This window comes from Mustela nigripes, chromosome 2, assembly GCF_022355385.1.
Source record: "Mustela nigripes isolate SB6536 chromosome 2, MUSNIG.SB6536, whole genome shotgun sequence".
NCBI classification, from domain to species: Eukaryota; Metazoa; Chordata; class Mammalia; order Carnivora; family Mustelidae; genus Mustela; species Mustela nigripes.
The window spans coordinates 190,853,706-190,876,231 of NC_081558.1; the positions used below are offsets into that span (position 1 = coordinate 190,853,706).

General features: G+C 35.9%; 1 protein-coding gene across 1 annotated transcript in view; it reads right to left on the reverse strand.

The window, feature by feature from the left end:
* SAMSN1 (SAM domain, SH3 domain and nuclear localization signals 1) overlaps positions 1 to 22,526 on the reverse strand; it is a 140,389-nt gene that overhangs the window by 27,987 nt on the left and 89,876 nt on the right. The window contains 1 exon segment of the mRNA XM_059388378.1: positions 926 to 997. Coding sequence (XP_059244361.1) covers positions 926 to 997 — 72 coding nt within the window.

Here is a 22,526-nt window from a genome sequence, read left to right on the forward strand (position 1 = left end):
TGAATCAGGTTCAATGATAAACACGTAGTTTTAATTTTGTCTATATATATATATGTATATACATATATACATATATGTGTGTGTGTATATATATATATCCCTCCTTTCTACTATTTGATCAGGTGTCAAACCTTTCATTAATCATGTCACAGTTGGCCTGTGGTTTGTGAGATAGTGTAACAGAAATGCAAACTTGGAGTCAGACAAGATGTTGAGTTCTGCCTTTGTCATTTATTAACTGTGTGACTTAGAAGTAATTGTATTTCTTCATTGGTAAAATAATAACACTAATAGTTCCTACATTAGAGGTAGGTAAAGTGTTTAGTGTTGTTCCTGTATCATCGTAAGTGTTCAATTAAATCTAGATACTATTATTATTACCATTATTTTTATATAGACTTCATTTTATGGGAAGCTTTCCTTAAGCTACATTTGAAGTATTCCTGGTTTACAAACGTGGGTGTAATAGTTACCTATGAGGCATTTCAATGCACATGGCAGAAGTGCGAGTGCAATTGAGCGACCATATGCTGTCCTTGACAAATTTACAACTAAGCCATTTAATCATTAAATTAAATTAATGCAATTACCATTTACATAAAATTTAACATATATATTCTTTTATGGTGGAACTGCTCAGAAAATTTGGGGTTATTTGTGTTCCTTTAAATCTTAACTCTCTTCTTAAGCTCATGTTCTGCTTTCCTCATGTTAGGCTTCTTAGAGAGCTTTTTACTTTTAATACCCAGCAGGGTAACTCGGTACTAAGTAGTTCTTTGTTCCTTTATTACAAAAATATAGGCAAGACTGTGATTTTTAAATATACTTATTTTTCTTACAGTATTTTGCAAAAAAGTGATATTGACTTCATAAATTTTCCTAATGTACTTGCATAACATTCATAAAATTGTAATAAAATACTAACCTCAGTTGAATCATCTGGTTTTGAAATGGAATTATTCCGAAAACGATCAAAATTCCCAAAACTGCTGCTGCGCTATAAAATAGGAAAGGAAAGGACAGGACATTTAGGATTTGTGACTTTCACTGAAAAAATTGCTAAATATATTAGATTATGGTTCCATAAGCATCAGTATATTGCAAATATAGGATTAAAAGAGCTCTTCTCTCTGGAATATCTAAAGGCATTGAAGGTATGACTATTATTAACATTACAATATTTACAGTTGACAAAATGCCTTCATAGGTTTTATGTTATAGTGTTTAGAACCTTGAAGAAAATCTATTAAATTATTTTCAATTTATAGTGTTACGTCTGCTCTTGGGAATGGCAGCTGAAGAATCTGTGAATTCTAAGCTAAGCCTTCTTGAAGTGAGCTAGCCCCAAACTAATTTCCACAACAGGATGACATGTATTACTAACCAACCAAGTAATAAATAACAATGAAACAAACAAAAAATCTGAGTAGAGCCACCACAGTATGCTGCATAAAGATCGTATTTGCCAAAAAACCAAAAATGAACACAAATGCATTTATCATTAATAACGTAATAATTTGAGACTCTCTACTTGGTGTCAGAGAAGGCATACACACAGAGCTATTAATAAATTGAAAGCAGCATTTAGGCAATGCCCAGTCTAAGGTTGGAAGTAAAACTGAATTTGTCCACACTTAGCATAGAATTGCAATGAGACCTCTGGGTCAATTTCATTCACTGGTTTTGAGAAAAAGCTCAATATGTTAATAGAAGACTTGTTCCCTTGGATACTTTCTGCCTACAAAGCTAAATTTTTATTCTTATGTAACTCATTCTAGGCAGGTAATTATAAATAATTCCTCTTATGTTACAGTAAATGATTCTCCTAAGTACATTCTCAATAATCTTTAGAGTCATTGAGAGAAAAAAAAAAAGCCTATTTCTTCACTATCTGTTTAATTTTATACATTGTTTGGAGTGGTGGATATCTTGATGTTGTGTCCTTTATGTAGCCATAAATCCCAAGAATATGTTCTAGCTCAAGAACTTAATTTCATTCCAAGCTTACAATATTTTCAGAATAAGCTGCTGGTACTGAGAAATAACCTGGTAATTTGAAAAGTTAACAAAGGGAGCCAGTAATTTATAAAACCATGTCTTGTCCTTTCAGAAGCCACAGCCTCGTTTAGTGCAAGTCAGCTTACAAGCACCCTACAGTCTTGTTTCTCCACCAGCTATCTTTAAAACTCCTTGTTTCCTTTTTAAATGAGCCGAAATAAAAAGATCCTGACGTGTGACAAGGGGTTAGCTTGATAGACGGTGTGATACGTAATATCGCCCCAAGGATGATGGCTGTGTTAGACACAATTAACGCCTTTTGCTGACTCGCCTCCCCTGCTGAACAAGCCCTTCAGCTTGTGGCAAGAAGACAGAAAGAGTAGGGCTGAAACTGAGAACCACACTGGAAAATACTAAGTCTTCCCAGGCAGGGCTTACTAACCTAGAATGACTTCCGAGAGCATTAACCGCTTTAGCTCGCCTAGTAGGCATTTCCATGGGGCCATCATGGCCCAGAGATCACAACAGGGAATTGAGTGTACTGTTGTCCTGCTTCTAAACAATCTGAACCCAGGGAAATCCGTTACTCTTTTATATACTCAAAACATTCTGATGGCCTATTGGAGCCTATGCCTAGGGCAATTTGACCGCTTGCATCCAGCCTACGTCCTGCTATTAAATATTAATGAGGGTTACGGCATGATTTTCACCACTGGATAATGGGTCCTATTGCCCAGGAGGGCACAGAATAGGCTCACTTCAGCATTTCTCAACACTATCTTCTGCCATTAAGTAATCAATAGTCACCACCTCTTAAAATTAATTCTCCCCTCATTATATCAATAAAGAGAAGCAGTGGTTTAAGAAGTCTTTAGACTATTACTTTGGGTTTTCTCAGTCATCTCGCTGCGAATCGCTCAACAGCTTTAAACCAAAGGAGTGTAATATCAATCCAAGATAAGACACCATTAAAAAGCAAATCTAAGTATTTAAAATTTCATTATTCTCTAGTCTAAAAGTTAGTGACTCTCTGAGATGGTTTCATAATGTATAGGTTATGGCTTATGATGAAAAGAACTAATGTCTACTGTGAGGTACGCACAACGAACAAATTTATAATTTTACCCCTGTTAAGTTTTCAATGAAAAGGTGAATCATGTGGAAGCAAGCTGGCTTCCTAGATATTACTCCTTTATAAAAGAGAGTGTGGTTAAATATCAGTAATTTTGCATCATATAATCATAATGGATTAGATTTGGCAAATACTATCTTGTGACAGAAGCTCTCATCAAGACAGAGCTGTTATATGAATGAATAGCTATCAACGGGAAGGGTAACTTAAATAAAAATGCAATTAGTATTTTAGATAATTCTTTGTATCTGTTGACATTATATCATATTTAGTCTTTAATTCTACTCTGTCTATATTTATACAGCCTTTCCTTGTGCAATTAAATGTGCATTTGTGAAATAGCACATTTGTGGAGGGTAATTTGGTGAAACTAGAAAAATTACATATGTATTTGCCCTTTGACCCAGCAATTCCATTCCCACACATCTGTACCAGAGACACATACTTAGCTGTAAACTCACTTATGAATCCACATTCACTATAAAACTTCTATATTATAAAAAATCTGTAAACCCAAATGTTCATTGAGGGGGCTGATTGAATAATGCGTGGTAAATCCAAACACTGAAACAGTGTGTAGCTACATAAAGTTGAAATGCATCTCTTTATACTTCTACAGAATGATCTCCAGGATATGGTAGAAGTGAAAAAAGCCCAATGTATATAGAGAAAAATGTGCATAGTAGGATGCCATTTATCTAAGGGTGGAAATAGATGTTTGTGTTTTAATATAGGTGAATACATATGGGACAAAATGAGCAAAGTGAAAAAGGAGAGGAAACTTCTTTGAATAGACCTCCTTTTCTAGATTTGGCTTTAAAACCATGTAACTTTTACTTATTTTTAACAGAATTAAACAAAAATAAAAAATGATCCCTAAAAATTCTAAATAAAAATCAAACAAATGAACCTAATCCTATATTGAATTTGTGGTTTAGAGAGAGGAATTATTTTAAATGACTTTTAAGAACCATGATCTGATTATCCCAAGCACAAAAAACAATGACAAATTAAATTTTAACCTGTTTTCAGTAATCATATTGTTATTAATAATACTGATATATATAAATAAATGCATATGTTGAGGGACCATAAAAATAAGTAATGATGTTAATGACATTGGAGTTAAGGTTCTCAGCCAAAATTCTCATATTGTTCATGGCATAGAGCAAGTGGTCTTTCAAAGACTACTAAGTCTTTGAACTTAGTACTACTAAGTGCAAGTAGTAGTACTAATACTACTAAAGACTACTAAGCCCATCTCAGAACAACACAGGGGCCATATTGAAACTATTCTCACTGGAGTAGATTGTATCCAAAGGTGGGATAACTTTCATATCAATAAGAATAATAAATGAATATTAAAATGCAACTAATATATCAAAGTTGGTGAGTTCATGATACCTAAAGGAAAAAAAATCAGTGATCATTTTTGGAAACATTACAGTTATATCATGAAAACTGGCAAATAAAGGAAAGGACATAAGCATTTGAGGTACTCTTCTTTTATGAAACATATGCATTTATTTTCAGAGTAAATAGTTAATGAGGAAAAATTATCTTTTTCTGTGTGTGTGTGTGTATATTCAAGCCTATCAGGAATGATGAAATGATGAAGTTACTGTTTCATAAACCCCTGATGGCAATAAAGGATCTCTGTGATGATCCTTGATGGCTACAAGAATTACAAAAAGAGACAACTAGAATATGTGCTCCCTAGAGTAGGACCTAATATCACCAGTGAGGCAGTCTTAGGGGGGAAAAAAAAGCGCAATCACACCAAACTTCTGTATGTAACTACTAGATTATAGGAAATATAGGGACAAAGGAACATTTTAAATGGCACCAAGAGGATGTAGTCAATCAGAAAAATCTAGACAGTAAAATAATCTACAGGACAAATAACTAGGTTTCCTTGACTGATCGATAGAAAGACTAAGAACCTCTAGGAGTCGTCTTACCAAATACAACCCATGGATCTTGTTTAGATATAGATCAAAGAAACCACTGTAGCAAAAGCAGCCAGGACACAACTGAGGAAATTTTTTAAATACTAGCTATTTGATGATATTGAAAAACTACTATTTTTTACTTATAATTCAAGATAACCTAATGCCAGTGTGTGGGCATGAAAAAGAAACATGACTGGCCATTATCTATCTAATGGTTAACTGGGTGATGGAGATATGAGGTAGATTTTATTACTCTTTTTTTAAAAAAATATTTATTTATTTATTTGATGGAGAGAGAGAAAGAGAGAGAGAGAGCGCACGCCCACACAAATGGGGGGAACAGCAACGGGAGGGGAGAAGCTGGCTCCCCACTGAGCAGAGAGCAAGATATGGGGCTCGATTCCAGGACCCTGGGATCATGACCTGAGTGGAAGGCAGACGCTTAACCACAGCCACCCAGGCACCCCTGTACTACTCTGTTTTTGTATATGCTTGAAGTTTCCCATAGTATAATGTTGGGCTAAAAGAAAAAAAAAAAGGAAAGAGAAGCATACCTACGTAGTATGTAATAAATAAGAGTTAATCATGTGCAGGGGCTGGGAGGTACACGGAAAATCGACTTTTCTCTTAATTTTGCTGTGACTCTAAAACTGTCTAAAAAATAGTCTTTAAACAAAAGGTAATGGTTATACAACTTTCTAAGGAATCAATGTGTAAAAATATTCATATTGATTTTATCATAGTTGTTTGAAAGTACAGACACACTGAAGGAGAAAATAAAGTTTTGCTTTCCAAGTTGATTTTAGAACAATCAACTTTCTGATATAGATGCTCGTTATTAGATTGCACGATTCTCTACAATTAGAGGATACAGATTACTTTCTTCTACTTACTCTACTTGGCTTCCACCAAAAAAAGGCTGAGTAGGGGCACCTGGGTGGCTCAGTGGGTTGAGCCTCTGCCTTCGGCTCAGGTCATGGTCTCAGGGTCCTGGGATCAAGCCCCACATTGGGCTCTCTGCTCAGCAGGGAGCCTGCTTGCTCCTCTCCCCCTGCCTGCCTCTGTCTACTTGTGATCTCTGTCTGTTTAATAAATGGATAAAATCTTAAAAAAAAAAAAAAAAGGCTGAGTAGAGTCAGTGGGGGTCTTTGAACACATATGTGTCCCTAAACAATGCAATGAATAAAATAAAAAAAACTTGGGGGTGCCTGGGTGGCTCCGTGGGTTAAAGCCTCTGCCTTTGGCTCAGGTCATGATCCCAGGTCCTGGGATGGAGCCCTGCATCGGGCTCTCTGCTCCGCGGAGAGCCTGCTTCCTCCTTTCTCTCTCTGCTTGCCTCTCTGCCTATTTGTGATCTCTGTCAAATAAATAAATAAAATCTTAAAAAAAAAAAAAAAGAACTTAAGACGATTCATTGTTTTGTTAGTCACATTTCCCCCCCCAGTTTTGTATAACAACTCTAATTATTACAGAATGCCATGTCATGATATAAAGCTGACAGTGTTCTTAGAAATGATCTAGACCTTCTCAGTGAGGAAACTTACAGGAACCAGAACTTGCAAAAATAAATTCTTTTTTTTTTTTTTTTCACTTCTCCACCCGGATGTACTCTCAACTATGCCATCCCATTCCAAAGTTTCGATCTTGTCTTCTATTTTCAAAGAAACTTGCTATCTGAGCAGGATGGAAATTTGGAAAGTTATCTTGATCAAACGATCGAAACTGAATTGGATTCTTAGAACAACGGCCAACCTAAATTTATCAACATGAAGAGCACTTGGAGATCTCTTTTTGGAAACACAAATCAACCTTTTGACCAAAACCAAGACAACGTGACCCTTATTTTCATTTCTTAACCAGCTGTCAACTTCGGGGGTCTTCACGTAAAATCTTATCTCCAGCATGACTGGTAAGGCACTGGTGGAAAAGTTTCACAGTCTATTTCAAAGAAAAAATTTACATATCTGAGTCAGACATCCGCAGTATTTTGAAATACACTGGCAAATTAAGGATTACACACTCTCTGCCAATGAGTTCTCACATCTTCTAAATATTGCACATAGAGCGATGGTTAGTAATATGCTCTTGAAAATCAGAATTGTTTCAACATGCGCTTGTATGAATATTCTATAATAATAGTATGTTAAATGTCAATAAATTGTCAGCTTTTATCCAAAGACATTCGAGGATTTAATTGTTCTAACTTAACTCAGGTGCTGAGATCTTTTCGAGAGTGTGAAACAAATTTAACTCACTTAAAATAACCTGTTAGGATTGCCTCAGTGTTAAATAATGACACTCATGTGGTGTCGATGGGAGATGGTTTTGTGTCAGGGGGTTGAAGAGTAAGAGACAACTGGAACTGTGAGACATAACCTTCAACAGCCACAACTTAACCTGGAGTCAAGGCCACCCAATCTCAAACATATGGCGGTGCTCTGCGTATTGTTAATGTAGATCTGGACTCCGGACCAAATGAGTTCACTTGATCTCTCTGGTTCAGTATCTTTTCTGTCAACTGCAAAATACCTAAAGGAAGTGCAGATTCTGATTCCACCCAAATAGTTGAAAGTTGTGTCAAAATTTCCAAGTGAAAGCTCTACTTTCAAAAGCTGATGTGCCCCGAGAGATGTTTTTGTGCAAATTGAAACTGCCTCAAAAGAAAGAAACTAGAACAACAATAAAAAAATCAATGCAAAATGATCCATAACCTAGAAGAGTGGTTATTCACATCTGCCTGTTTAATGTAACAAAACAAGTTTTGTGAATAAAAAAGACTCGGATGTTTAAAATTCTCAATTGCTTCTCTGCAGGATTTATTGCTGTATGCCACAATTTACTTACATCCATAGACACTAAGTCAGGTTGCAGTTTTAAGAACTGAATAGAAATTAGGATATTCTATTTGAGCTGAAAAGAGGTTTTAAAAGATGTAGTAGTGCTACATCTTAAATATCTTGTTTTCAGGTAAAAGGCTTAATGTGGCAAAAGTTCAGTCACTTGGTATCACCGATTCCTACAAAACCCTATAGAATAAAAAGAAGATTGAAAAAAAAAAAAAAAACTTAAAAAAAATGTGACCATGATCAGGCTAACGTGGACTGCTCAGCTTCTTATCCTCTCTATTGCAAAACTTCTGCTTGGCTCACTCACCGCTAGACTATTGTTACAGCTCACGGTTTATTCCTTCTTCCTCTTTCTCTAACTACTAAATGGTCCCTTTTGATCCTCCTGGAATTGTTTCATTATACCATGGCTTCCTTGCAATCTTCAAGAGTTTCTCCAGGGAACCCATGTTCATAGCCGCTCTAAGCCCACAGTGGCCTCTCTGCCTGCTTTCATGCTGGAAGGCAGATGTGCCCACCAAAGGCTCTCTCTGCTTATATATCCAGTGGCCCCTGAGGATCTGATCTGATTCTGTCTTCTGAGCCTGCCCTCGTGGAAATCTGTGTTTCCTCACTTTGAGGAGTTCGGACACATAATGCAAAACGCAGTATACAGCACACACATTCTTTGAGCCTCCACATCTGCTCAGTTCTTTCTTGAAATCTCTACTGTAGGCATTTATTTTCATTACTGCTAGTCAAATATGTCCTTCTAACCTGAGTCCCGAGCCAAGGCGCTAACATTTAGCTTCTTAGTCCCTAAACTCTTGCCTTTCCAGTTATCTAACACCACCCATTGAATTAATTTTCAAAAATTCTTAACATTTCGTTCCTCTCAAAATGTAACAGCTTGCTCCCCATTATTATGATGGTTACTGAGGATTTGTTCCATGTCAAGGGATCTGTCTCTGATTATTTCATTAGGTAAACATAATCACCCTCTGAGCTAGGAAAACTGATGGCTAGGAAAACAGAGGAGGAAAACTGAGGCTCAGAGAGTTTAAGTAGCTCTTGTAGTCAATAAAATAAAGCTTGAACTCAGCGTGCTGCACTTTCATGATTCCCCATGGCATCAGGTAAGGAGGTCAGTCTGATTTGGCAGAACTGGCAGACAGGACACATTCACTTATTTTTCTAAGCTTTTGCTCCTGCTGGTTTTTTGTTTTCATTTTGTTTTTGTTTTTTTGTTTCTATTTTGTTTGTTGTTTTCCAAGAAATGTCTTTCTTCCACCCACACAGATCCAGTCTGTTCTTCAAGAGCAGTCCAGTCCCTCCTTCCCTAGGAGATCACATGCCAGTGTGTCCCCCAGTTAGCACACGCTGAATGCTCCCATTCTTAAGTGCTAGAGCATCTCTGCAGAAAAATCCTACAGTTGTGAGTCTTAGGAAAACCACAGCAGATTACAAATCCCACATTCCTTTTCAAGTTAACTGTCCAAAAGTCATATTTTTCATGGTTAACCCAAAAACAAATGATAACTTGATCATGTTATAGCCAAGGAACATAATTTACTGGTGTTTAATTGCAGACTATAAAGTGTTGCATTACACTACTCAATGTAAATATATTAAGTGGCTTCTTTGGCTAAACTTTATGCTTGGGGTCAGGCTGTCTCTTTGAATAAGACAAGAATCTATCCTGGAGGAATTTGTACTTTATGGTTGCCATCAACCAAATAACTTCAATCCCTAAGAGCTAAGTAAAACCATATTTAAATGCATGGTATACAAATATAGAAGCAGTTCCTAAAGCAGATTATATTTATTCACAGAATAAATGAACTTAATAACGTATAATAGACATCAACTTCGAAATTTATGTTCATCTATTTATGAATAGTTATTTGCACTGACTACTTAGTACATGGATGGCATTTTGTAGACACATGTCTAAACCTTTATTATTTATAGTCAGTTTAAAGAAAGGGGCATTAAAACGTTGAGAAATTTTAAAAAATCAATTGAAATCAGTCTTATTTATAGTCAGTCTAAAGAAAGGGTCATTAAAATGTTGAGAAATTTTAAAAAATCAATTGAAATCAATACAGTTCGAATTTGTCTCAAAAGTTATTTATCCTAAGAGATTATGTAGTTGTTATCCGAGGGACTCTATAGAAATCTCCAAACCCAAAGATGGTGATTGCCAAAATGATGACAAAATAACACAAAAGTGATGGGCTACTCACTTATATTAAATGAAACACTGGGTAACAAAAATGTGTCTAGTTATTTCCTGATCTCTTCAAGGGAGAGAAAGGCTGTTTCTAGGAACATAATAATTTTGGTCACTATAAGTGTTGTGTATTCAGTACAGAAATATTTGTTTAGGATTTTTCCATTATCTGGAAGAACTATCTCTCAGAACCAATAAGTTTTCAATTCTTGCACCAGCACAGATAGTTTGTTGAAAATTTAATGAAGAGCTGTATTGAGAAGGGTTCTGAGGCCATTTTCAGGGTTAGAATGAAAGAGGTCATGATCAACTGTGTCAACAATTGTTACAGAAGATAGAGTGTGTTTTAGGGAAGGTGGTGGGGATAGGAGTAGGAATTACAGGTAACATGTTTGATGTATTTACCATCCCTACTCTAAGTAACTTGCCTGCACAAATTTCTCATTACTAATTTTGTTCTCTAGTAGCTTGAGAGAGAGCAGATGATAACCAAATAGAGATGATTCAAATTTCCAATGAAAAAAATAAGCATTATTCTTCCATAAATTAAGAAATTGGCTTTCTATTGTGTGCATATTAGGTTTTTCCTACTTATAACCAAATATTAAATATTTTAATTGTTGACCCATAATTATCTACTATTTTCGTTCTATAACTAAACTTCAAAAACAAATAATCTTGCAAATTATGTAAATAATCTTTATAGAAATAAATACATATATAAATAACTGTATAAATAATCCTCCTGTGTAGGGTATGGCTAATGAAGGTAATAGTGAGTATGATGGTAAAAGAAAGTTATTTAGGGGCGCCTGGGTGGCTCAGTGGGTTAAGCCGCTGCCTTCGGCTCAGGTCATGATCTCAGGGTCCTGGGATCGAGTCCTGCATCGGGCTCTCTGCTCAGCAGGGAGCCTGCTTCCTCCTCTCTCTCTCTGCCTGCCTCTCTGCCTGCTTGTGATCTTTGTCTGTCAAATAAATAAATAAAATCTTAAAAAAAAAAAAAAGAAAGTTATTTAGGAGAACAATTTTCTTACCTTTTTTTTTTTTTTTTTAAACTAGGCTCCATGCCCAATGTGGGGCTTCAACTCACAACCCTGGGATCAAGAGTCACATGTTCCAGCCAGGTACCCCAGGAGAATAATTTGCATTGTTGTTGTTGTTATTTTGGTTGGTTTGTCTTTTTAAGTAGGCTCCACACTAGGGCTTGAACTCACAGCCCTGAGATCAAGACCTGAGCTGAGATCAAAAGTTGGAGGCCTAACCAGCAGAGCCACCCAGGTACCCTGGAGAAGAATAATTAACAGGTCTCCCTATATTGACCATTATCTTAAGTATCAAAATTCTGGTTTGTTTGTCTGTTTGTTTGTTTTTAGATTTTATTTATTTATTTGACACACAGAGAGAGAAATCACAAGTAGGCAGAGAGAGAGGGAAGAGAGGGAAGCAGGCTCTCCGCTGAGCAGAGAGCCCAATGCGGGACTCGATCCCAGGATCCTGAGATCATAACCTGAGCTGAAGACAGAGGCTTAACCAACCCACTGAGCCACCCAGGCACCCACAATTCTGGTTTTCTTAACAAATGCCTCTTCCGTTCTTCTACCTTTTAATAAACTTAGACTTAGTTTTCTTTTTTTCTTTTCAATAATCAGAGAGAGGAAAAGTCATGAAAATGCTTCATTAGTTGACACATGGTGGAAGAATGTACTTTTTAGTCTGTTAAGATACTTTTGAACATGACAATTGGTTGTTGACTAAACTTTAGGTTCCTGAACAATTTCCCAACATATTTACCAGTCAAATGTTTATACCATGAAACCCAGTTACTCCAGTTTAAAAAATAAACTCATCACAAAGAACCAAAATAATCATTGTTTTGAAATCATGTTTAAATAAAGGAGTGAAAATTAAGCTGGGAAAACAGAATCCAGAATTGAATAAACTTTCCCCTCAAATTCTCTGGAACAAAAACTCAGTCACTTCCATTAGTTTTCTATGTCCTCTGTCTTCATGTGGCCTCTGGGTACATAATAACCTTTCTAAAGGTCTCCTCAAGGGATATTTTAGTCATGCAGTGATCTCCTTGAACACAAGTAATGACAAACAATAAGCTAATTCTCAAAAAGTTTTTTTTTAAGTCATTTTTACTACTTTTAAATGAGTGTGTTTGATGCATGATTTTGGTCCCCCTGATTAATGGTCACCGCCAGCCCAGCTTCTAGAGTTGTAATGTTTCCGTGAGCTTCCCTCCAGCAGAGCTCGACCATTAATCCAGTGGCATATGTCAGCTCAGCAGAGCAAGGTCACTCTTCTGCTTCAAGGGGAACCTTTTTAGAAATAATAAAACTGACAGAAAGTTCTTTTTTGCATGCTTTATGCCACCTGAGGTGGAGTGCTGCAGTTAATATCATAAAGCTTATAAACATTCCCATCTCAGGCAGTACCCGCTGCCACTTTGGTTAGGAATTTAAACGTTTTTTCCTTAGTAAGAACAGACATGTTTATGTGGGGCAAATATACAGTCTGTAATCCCAAACAAGGAAAGAATAGGTGGGAAAAAAATAGTAAGTTCATGCTAGGATATTTGGAAGAGATGTTAGGGTTGTGTAGCTTCCTTATGATCAGTCCCCAGTCGCCTTTCAGCAAATCTGATTCGGCTATTTAAACAGTTCATTATACCGCAGGGTAACAGTCATGTTGAAATGTAACGATAGATAGGAATGAACTCTGTTGATAATTCTTTAACTTACAATATCTGACAAGACCATTTATCTTGGAAGGAAATTTCTCTCAAAATTAGAAATCTGGTATAATTATTTGTTTTATAGGTAATGGCCTGCTTTAAGATTGATAACTAATTATAGTGAGATATTCTTAATCTTAAAGTCACTTGAAACGTAGATGGCCTTAGAAGATGATAGCTGTATAATAACTAGCAGTGTATAATTTGTATATTTAATTACTCATTTTGTTACTTTTACTTAATGAAAAAAATCAAAGTTGTATAGCTGTGACTATGTGAAATATTCAGAAAAAAAAATTTAAACCAAATATCCAGATTAATGCCTAGACATATCACTATGTATGGTATAAAATAGAATTTGCTACAAGGTAAAGCTGCCTTAAATCTTATGTCAGGAATTTTAACTATTTAACTTATGAAAAACGTAGAAAGGGAACTTCATTATTTTATATTTAGTTGTCTCCGTTGTATGTATGTAGAGAAAAGGTAGGGCCAAGTGGCCACTCAGGTTCATCCTTCCTAGCTAGGAAGCCTGTTTCTTGGTTAGGTCTCCATGCCCAATGGCAGGCCCTCACTTCATAGGTATAGAAACTTCGTTTTTTAATCTTTCTGAAATAATCTCTGAGGGACTGACTCATAAACCAAACTAATAAGACACCAAAAATGGCAATGGCAAGTATTGGTAGAGTATTGGAAATTCAACCGTCAAGAAGAATACATGTTCTTGTTGACTTATCAAAGAATTTTCTCCCCTGGAGGAAACACTATAGAAGACACAAGATCATTGTTGGAAGTTTGCTTCCTTAGTGGAGTAAAGCTACAGTAACTAGGTGGCACCCAGGGCTAGACACAGGAAGCTACAAATCCTGAATTACTTATCTTACTAAGTGAGCAAGTCCACTGAGCCAAATGGAATGTTTGCTTTGGTTGATCTATGTTGTTCTGCTGATATTGACACATTTCTATTCTTCCACTCTTTTCTAGGCTTCCAGCAAAGCAAGCCCCTTTGCTATTTTTTCTTTTTTAACTCATCAGCTATATTAAATTGCCATGTTTGATTATTTTGTTTCATTACATTCTGATTCTAAGAATGGTTCCTTTGCTTCACGTGGGTGTTGCCCAGATCTTTGTCAGCAAACCCTTTGTAAACTATGTCCTGGAGTAGAGTACTTTTTAGATGACTAATATTATCCATTAGTCATTTCACACTCATTGTACACACATTGAGAAATCCTGACTGTTCTGTATGATAAATATTTTTGGCAGTAGCCGAAGTATAATAGGAAGCACGTAGAGTCTGAAAGTCAGGCGGATTGAGTTTAGTCCCCCTTGTGCCCCAGCAAAAAATCCAGGGATGCAAATATGCATAAGGTACATCCCCTGTTCTTGATGATAACTCTGGTTGGGAGGGCATATTGGAATAAACTGTGTTACAAGAAACAATAGAAATGTGGAATAGTCACTGTGAAAAACAGAAAGGAGAGTGAGATTATTAATGGACCATGTTCTATGTGCTAGAAAATTTCCATATGATAATTAGCAAAATCCACTCATCCATCCTACATGACTTTAATACACCCCTTCTTCAGATAAGCACACTGAGACTCAAAAGGGGCTTAATAAAATGTTCAACTTCCCCTGGTGAGAAGATAATCAAAATAGGACTTCAAAACTAAGTCTATGTGACTTTAGTTTACGTTCCCTACTGCTCTGCCCTGATTTCCTCTAGGACATTGCCTTGGGCTACTTGGTGGAGGCTTTGTTGAGGGTTTAACAGTCCAGCTAGAAAGGTGATTTTAATCTGTAGCCAGAAAGCCACTGGCCAAGAGGGCAAGAGGAGAAGTTTTACTTTTATTAATTTTCAGTGATTCTTAGTAGAGGCCTTGTGGGATGTAGCAGAGGTAGGTTTGGATGGAAGGAAAGAACAAGGAAAAAAACTGGACAGTGTGGGTAAAAGGGAACCACTGTTGTAAGGTCAGCGGGGCTGGCTGAATGAGGGGACTGGCCAACTGGATGTAAAGAGGGATCTAGGGTCATTGGAAGGAAGGAAGCAGCCAAAAATCAAATCCTCACTTTGAATTAGTAGAATTTCACAGACTATATAATGAACTGAATTTTGAGTTTCCCCAAATGTGTATGTTCAAGACCTAATCCCTCGTACCTCAGATTATGACTATGTTCAGACATGGGGCCTTTAAAGAGGTGATTATGGTAAAATGGGGCTGTTAAGGTAGGCCCTAATCCAATCCTACTGGTATCCTTATAAGAAAATGAGACTTGGGTGCATAAAGAGAGATGTCTACCAGAGTGTACATGGCCAGAGGAGTGACTAAGTGAAGAGGAGTAATGGATGGCCATCTCTACGCCACTAAGAGAGGCCTGGAACAGATCGTCCCCTCATGACCCACATAGGAAAACAACCCCACAGACCCTGATCTTGGACTTCCAACCTCAGTTTGTGAGAGGATATGTTTCTGTTTTTTAAGCTTCTCAGCCCATTGTGTTTTGCAATGGCAACCCCAGCAAACTCCTGCCCATGAGGTGAAAACTTCTAAGGCTCATCATGTGAGGAGAGAAAGGAGACACGGCCAGCTGTGCTGACAAATGGCTCTCTCTATGTATAGAAGAATCACTTCGTCTACCACTAGAGACAGCTTAAAAACCTCTTCTGTTCTTATTAATCAATTCTTAATGTAGGACATTTTTGTTCTCAGCTAAGAAGCTAATTATGAATGTCTTGTTTCTAAAAGTTCACCTAAATCCTTAACACTAGAAAGGAAGAGAAATGGATCAGTTTGGTAATGCTAAATTGGGAAACTTGGATATGTAGAGTATGGAGTTGATTCCATTAGGGAAAAAAAACACAATCTTCAGGGATAATGAAGCCATTTGTCTCCAAAGCAGGCAAAGAAAGATTAAAGAGATGTGTTTCATTAAATTGATTTTTAACAAATCCAGTGCATTGGTAGTCAAAGTAGTGACTTGATACTCTTCCCATAGGATATAATATCTAAATTTCCAAAGAAAGGGAGGCTACAACTTCTGTCATTCTCTCAGGCATTTGTCTTTTGAACTTCCTGTATGCTTGTGTGGACACTGTTTTGTTTTTGTTTTTGTTTTTTCATGTTTAGCCAACCTATTTGGCCCTACTTTTTTGGCTACTTGCTTGCAATACAACTTGATTTTAGATTCATATTCTCTAAAATGGGAAGGTGAGAATGAAGTAGTGCTTTGTTGGGAGAAAAGTTTTCAAAGCTAAAATTATTAGACTCTTTCAAACAATTAAACATGATGAAATGAACAAATTATTTGTTCATCTCTTCTGATTTTGAGATGTACTAGAAATGAGAATTAAGCTCAACAAGAAATTGTAGTTTGGAGAAAGAGAAGAAAATTTGGGGAAGTGGCACATCAATTCTGGTGTGAGTTTCTGGTGGCCATGACAGAGACATATAGGCATTCCTCCTGGGAGCGTGGGCACCAATTATTAGAAGCAAAGAGCAGTGTAGGGCAGAGGTGGCCTTTCTGTTCACCATCTCTTCAGCATAGGTGGTGTGGTTAAGTTTCCTGTACATATTCAAAGGGACACAGTATGTACAAATAGGTCCCAAACTCATCTTCTCAACAACCACCCTGCCACTCCCCTTGTGTGAACCACCACCATCTCTTGCCTGGTTTCAATAAGAGCCTCCTAACAGGTCTCTTCTCCCTATTTTCCAAGTCTTGTCAGTGTATTTGAAAACCAAAAGATGGAATAAACCCACTAACGTGTAACCCAGATCCTTCTTTTCTCCAAAGTTTTCAATTTTAGCCCAAATCCTTATAAAGACCTAGAAGCCCTCTATGACTCTGCTCTTTGGGAACACTCTTCCCCTTGTGCACTCTGTTCCACTGTTTCTCAAACACACTCAAGCCTCAAGGCTGTCGAACGTGCTCTTCCTTCTGCCTGGAATATAATTACATCAGTCAAACTCGTACGCAGCTCTTTCATTTCCTTCTGGTCCTTTCTCAAATGTCTCATTCTCACCAAATCTTTCCCTGTGGTTTGTTTCCCTCCCCTTTTTAGCACTTACCGATACCTAGAATACTGTATATTTAACATATTTATCTGGCTTGCTGTGTATCATCCCCAGTAAATGTCAGTTCTACGAGGGCAGGGATCTTTGTTTTATTCACCACTGCATTCCCAGCATAAGTTCTATATTGTCTACAGTCAACACTCAAGAGATATTTGTTGTATCAAAGAATGAATGAAGGAATGAATGAATGAAGGAAGGAAGGAATAAATGGATTAATCAATTACCTTCTAAGTCTTTTGAAAAGATTAATAGAAAAAATGTTTCCAGATTGTGTAACTTAAAATTCTTGATGCTCAGGCACATTCAGATTCCATCTGAAGATGGAATCCCATTGTTAGTATTTCTTAAAGTTCTTCAGTGATTCAAATGTGCAACCTAGTTTGAGGACCATCGATGCAAACATCATTTCCGAACTTTAAAGTTCTCAGAGAACTCATAGGTGTCTTGTTACAATATGTATTCTGATTTAATAAGTTTGGGGAAGGCCAGAGAGTCAGCACTTGTAGCTGACTCCTAAAATGCCAGAGCTCCTGGTCTGTATGACCACACTGAGCAGCAGGCACTTAGATCCACGTTCAACTTGACCTTGGTGGTCCTGTGATACGTTTTAACATGATCTATACTCAGTTCTTTCCGGAATTTTTTTGTTTTGGTTTTGGATCATAATTTAGCCATTTCTTGGAAAACGAAGGTGACGTAAATACTAACTAAATACATAAATGAAGAGAACCTTTTGGGAGATTTTTTTTCATGTGTGGAGAGGAATATTAACCAAAAATAAAAATAAACATTAATTTACACCCATCATTTTTAAGTGGAAAAAGTAAATTTAAAGTACTTTTTCCATTGTATATCATATATCTTATTTGGGATCACTTTGTTTGATAAGCCAAAACATTCGACTGAATTTATCTAAATTAAAGTCCGAAATTACACACCAGATGAAGGAGCAAAAAGAAGTAATGGGGGGAAACCCACAAGTTTAGATGAAGAAAAGCTGTTCCTATAATATTGAATATATAAATATATAAATATATATATATATATATTTTACTAGCTATGACACCTTGAGGACAATATTTCACATATACAGGACTATTTTCTTTCCTGTAAACTGGAGGGACAATGCAATAAGCCCCTTGTGTAAGTGCCTGGCCTAAAGTAAACACCCATACATGTGAACATTTCTTCCCTTTTCTTATACCTGGTTAGAGAAGAGTTAAAAATGTATCCCAGCAGTCCTGATAGGAAAAGCAATGAAGAAAGCTCTTTAATGCCACAACTATGTGTCATCCTTGTCTAGGAGCATAAATTTGCACAGCGGGCAGTGCAGTGAAAACAGCTCATAATCAACTCATCACCTCTCATCATTGCTAGGATCAAATGCAAATGGGAAAGAATGCCACTTCAGTCATTGCTAGTGAAAATTAGCATCTGTGACACTAATGGTGTCTCATTTAGTATGTACTTTAGATTTAAAAATATGGTAAAAAAAAAAAAAAAGCTATTTCCAGAACTGCCATTATTCCAGTGTTTCCCTTTAAAATAACAGTGGTATTTGAATCTCCTTTATTTGAAAAAAAAAAAAGCTATTAAAATTTATTAACACAGATCATTAATTCCAGCCAAATAAAGGCCAAGTTGTTCTAATTACAGTTGCAAAGTTTCATTTATCTATTCTTTTTCTATTTTCGAAGTTTCCACCATAATCCCTGACCTGGAACAAAGGTCTATGGTTATGTAAAGGTCGGCCTCTCCAGAGAATTTTGTAAAACATTTGCTATCTTAGGGTCCTTAAAATAAAGCTTGAAAATGAATTACAGTTGCATTTATACATATACATATAAACTTAGGGACACACTCACAGACTTAGGACCAAAGGAAATGAAAGTGCACTGAGCTCATGGGTATCTATACTTGAACCAGGATACACAGAGTAGGTGCAAGAAAACCCATTTACTCCACACATGTTTGTTAGGGACCTACTACACTGATGGTGGTATGCTGAGGACAGGAGGGCAATTTGTGGTTAACTTAATCTCATTATTAGGTCATGATTTTTTTTTTGGCAATTTGAACATTTGAAAAATTAAAAAGTTGTTATTGTTTTAGATTTGTAAGTTTTGAAGCTTGACTGGACACCTGGAGGGGTTTTGTTGGTGGAATTCTTGTATCTAATCAGAGATAGGAATGGAGGACTTCTCAATTCCTTTCCAGCTTACGGAGGCTCTTAAACATATGTTCTCCCTGGTTTCCATAAAATGTATTTGGTAATTAAGACAGAAATAGGAGTCATATCTACAGTTCCTATGCTAGTAATGGCAGCATAATAATTAAGAACAGGAGTACTGGAAACTGACATATATATTCCACGTCACACAGTTTTATTTTTCATCTGACTGTCTCTGCTCAAGTTAATTCATATTCTCTATGCCTTCTCATCTATGCAGGTGTGTAATAGTGATTCACAGAGTTGCTAAAAATATTAAATACTAGGGACACCTTGGGGGCTCAGTAAGTTAAGAATCTGCCTTCAGCTTATGCCATGATCTCAAGGTTCTGGGATCAAACCCCGCATTGGGCTCCCCGCTCAGAGGGGAGTCTGCTTCTTCCTCTGCCCCTCCCCTGTTCATGCTCTCTCTCTCTCAAATAAATAAGTAAAATCTTGAAAAAAAAATTAAATATTAAATAATGTATAAAAAGCTCACAATAAATATAGAAACATAAAATAAAACATTTCAGCTGGAAAAAGTCACAAAAAATCATGTTCTATAATTTAAGCATTTATAGAGTGTAATGAGATCGTATCTTATCAAATCCAAATCCTAGATATGCTTAAAATTTTTAAAAATCACTATCAGCAGTGGGAAGTAGGGATGAGAAAGCAAAACCAAACTTCAAAAACCAAAGTACAGAACCTTGCATGTATGTAAAGCAAGGCTATTTTTGAGTGATTAATCTAAATGTAGAATTCTTAGCTGCTATTCATCAAATTTCTTTATTAATTTGGAATTTAGCTATATCCACCATAGAGAGTTCTGAGACACAAATGAAACTTTCTGGAATTTATTAACATTCCAATATACATAGTGGGGTTTTCTGGTAATAATTCTCCAAGGCCCTCCCAGTTTTCCTGATAGCATATCTCTGGTCTTACTCCCTTAACCTACACTATGAATCCCTTATAACAGACATGAATACTATTGGTCCTATTTATGACATGTTAATGATAAAATTAAAGACAGTAAAACCATATTTTAACACGCGTTTTCATTATTTTTCTGAGTTGCGGACATGTCTATTGATAAGACTTGTGAATTTAAGAAAATAATAAATCATTTTGTATTATAGGCTCATAAAATCTATTGCCACATTTTATATCCATGAATGTTTTGAATTCTCTCACAATTGTGGTACCTACTTAAAAATACTCGTAACAAAGTCCTTCTCCATTGATTTCCTTTTCAAATGAACAGTTCCATAATTTTTATCTGAGGCAACATTAGGTATAATATGCATTCACCCTTCGAATTGGGTACTAGGTCACCTGAACTATAATTAGCACAGGAGTTAACACAAACTAGATGGTTCAGTAATGGTTCCCTCATTTTTAATGCTGTTGTTCTTTACCTACTGTAGCGTTCCCAGTAAAAGACAAGAAAATTTCTCTCAGATATTTTGAAAGAGTATAGCGCAAGGAGTATGTCTTTCTGGGTCAGGAGATGTGAAATACTATTTGGTCCCATAGTTAATCAGCATAGGCTGTGTTATTCCCCATAATTCAGGCTGATATCTTGATGGTTCTATTCCATCTTTCTAGACACGGGCCATATGATCCCTTCCAGTAGATGAAGGAATTTGCACTCTTCATTCTACTAGCCATTTATTTGTAGAGATCGTCACGACACGCAGATCTTTCAACTTTTAGGGACTCTGCAGTTTTTCCATAAAATTCACAAAGGAAATTACCCAATAAAATAAGTAAATGTGAATAGAAGATGATTTGTTTCTAAGACATAATTATAATGGTTAGAAAAGGAAAGGAAATATATATATAAAAAGAAAGGCCTTTGTGGACCTGGAATATCCAAAAAACACACTTGTACATATGCACTCACATATTTCTTCAAATTCACGGAGAATGAAACCACTCATTTCAGAAAATGGGACTTCATTCACAACAAAAGTTAGTATGTCCCAATGTGACTATTCTCTGTGATGTATTTTATTCCCAGATAGGTGTTACCAAATATATTTTTATTTAAAGAAATAAAGAAGTCAAAAAGATTAACAATACTCCACTTACATTTCAATGGTTCCTGCAATTAAGGCAAATGATGATGATAGACTACAGTATTATTTTGAAAACAGTTCAATGACATAAATATGATAGTAACTCACTACATAATGCAGTCCTTGTCAAATACTTCCACTTCAGATTTTAAGTACTTAAAGGAAAACCTCTGTTTCATATTAACTTCTATGATCTTCCTAAAACCTACTATTGTCAACTCAATATTAGTTACATTTAATTTAGTAAATTCTATATAAAATTAATCTTAAGTATAGAAGTGATGGTTTTAGAAATTTTTCTTTCTCTTTGAGAAACATTGCTGTGAGTTTTTATTGTATTAGGAAAAAAAAAAACAGAAATCATGATATATTATCCAGTTGCATTTTTAACTAAAGATGCTTGACTTAGTTTTTAAAGATAGGAAATCTTCTATTTTTTAGTTTCCTTCAGACAGGTTGTATAGTAACTTGCAAAGACTTATAAAATATTGACCATTGTTCAATGCCAAATCAATTTAGAAGTTCACAATCAATTCTCAACTCCTTTCTCTCAGAATGGGTGCCAAACAAATAAAGACCAATAATAGATAATAAGTCAGTCCTCTAAAAAGACATCTGACCTCAGCTATAGTTCATTCACAAATAGATTAAAAATATTTTTATCTGGGGAACTCAAGAAATGTATAAGTATTGGCAAAAACTTTTGAACCCAGTATTTCATAGCTTCTCTCATGTTATTAATGAAACCAATTTAGAGTTCTACAATAGAATCTAAACTTTGTTATCTTATGCTGTACTTTTTTTTTAAAGCGGCACTTATTGTCAAGACAAGGACAGCATTACATTCCAAATAGAACCGATTTGATAAATCTATCAATATATGCGGTTTTGATGCTTCTTAAAAATATAACCCAATCCTCTCTCTAGTAAAGTGTTAGTTCAAGTGATAGTAGGAAAAATAATCTTTTCAGCAAACTATCATATTTTAATATAAAAAACCCCAAAAAGCAAATATTTGAGCCAAAACATCTCTATTTCACAATTTTCTCATAATTACAAGTATTATGAGAGCTGAACATGTGAGGGATAAAATTCATTCAGTTAAATAGACATTGACAACTTTATGGTTATTAAAAATGTTCAAGACTGTTTCATAATATCAACCTTCCAGAGACCACCAAATTGATTTCCATGAAGTTGGATCTGAGCTCCAACTTTACTTTAACTTGAGTTACAAATGTAAATGATCAAATATACACTATAAAATAAAATTA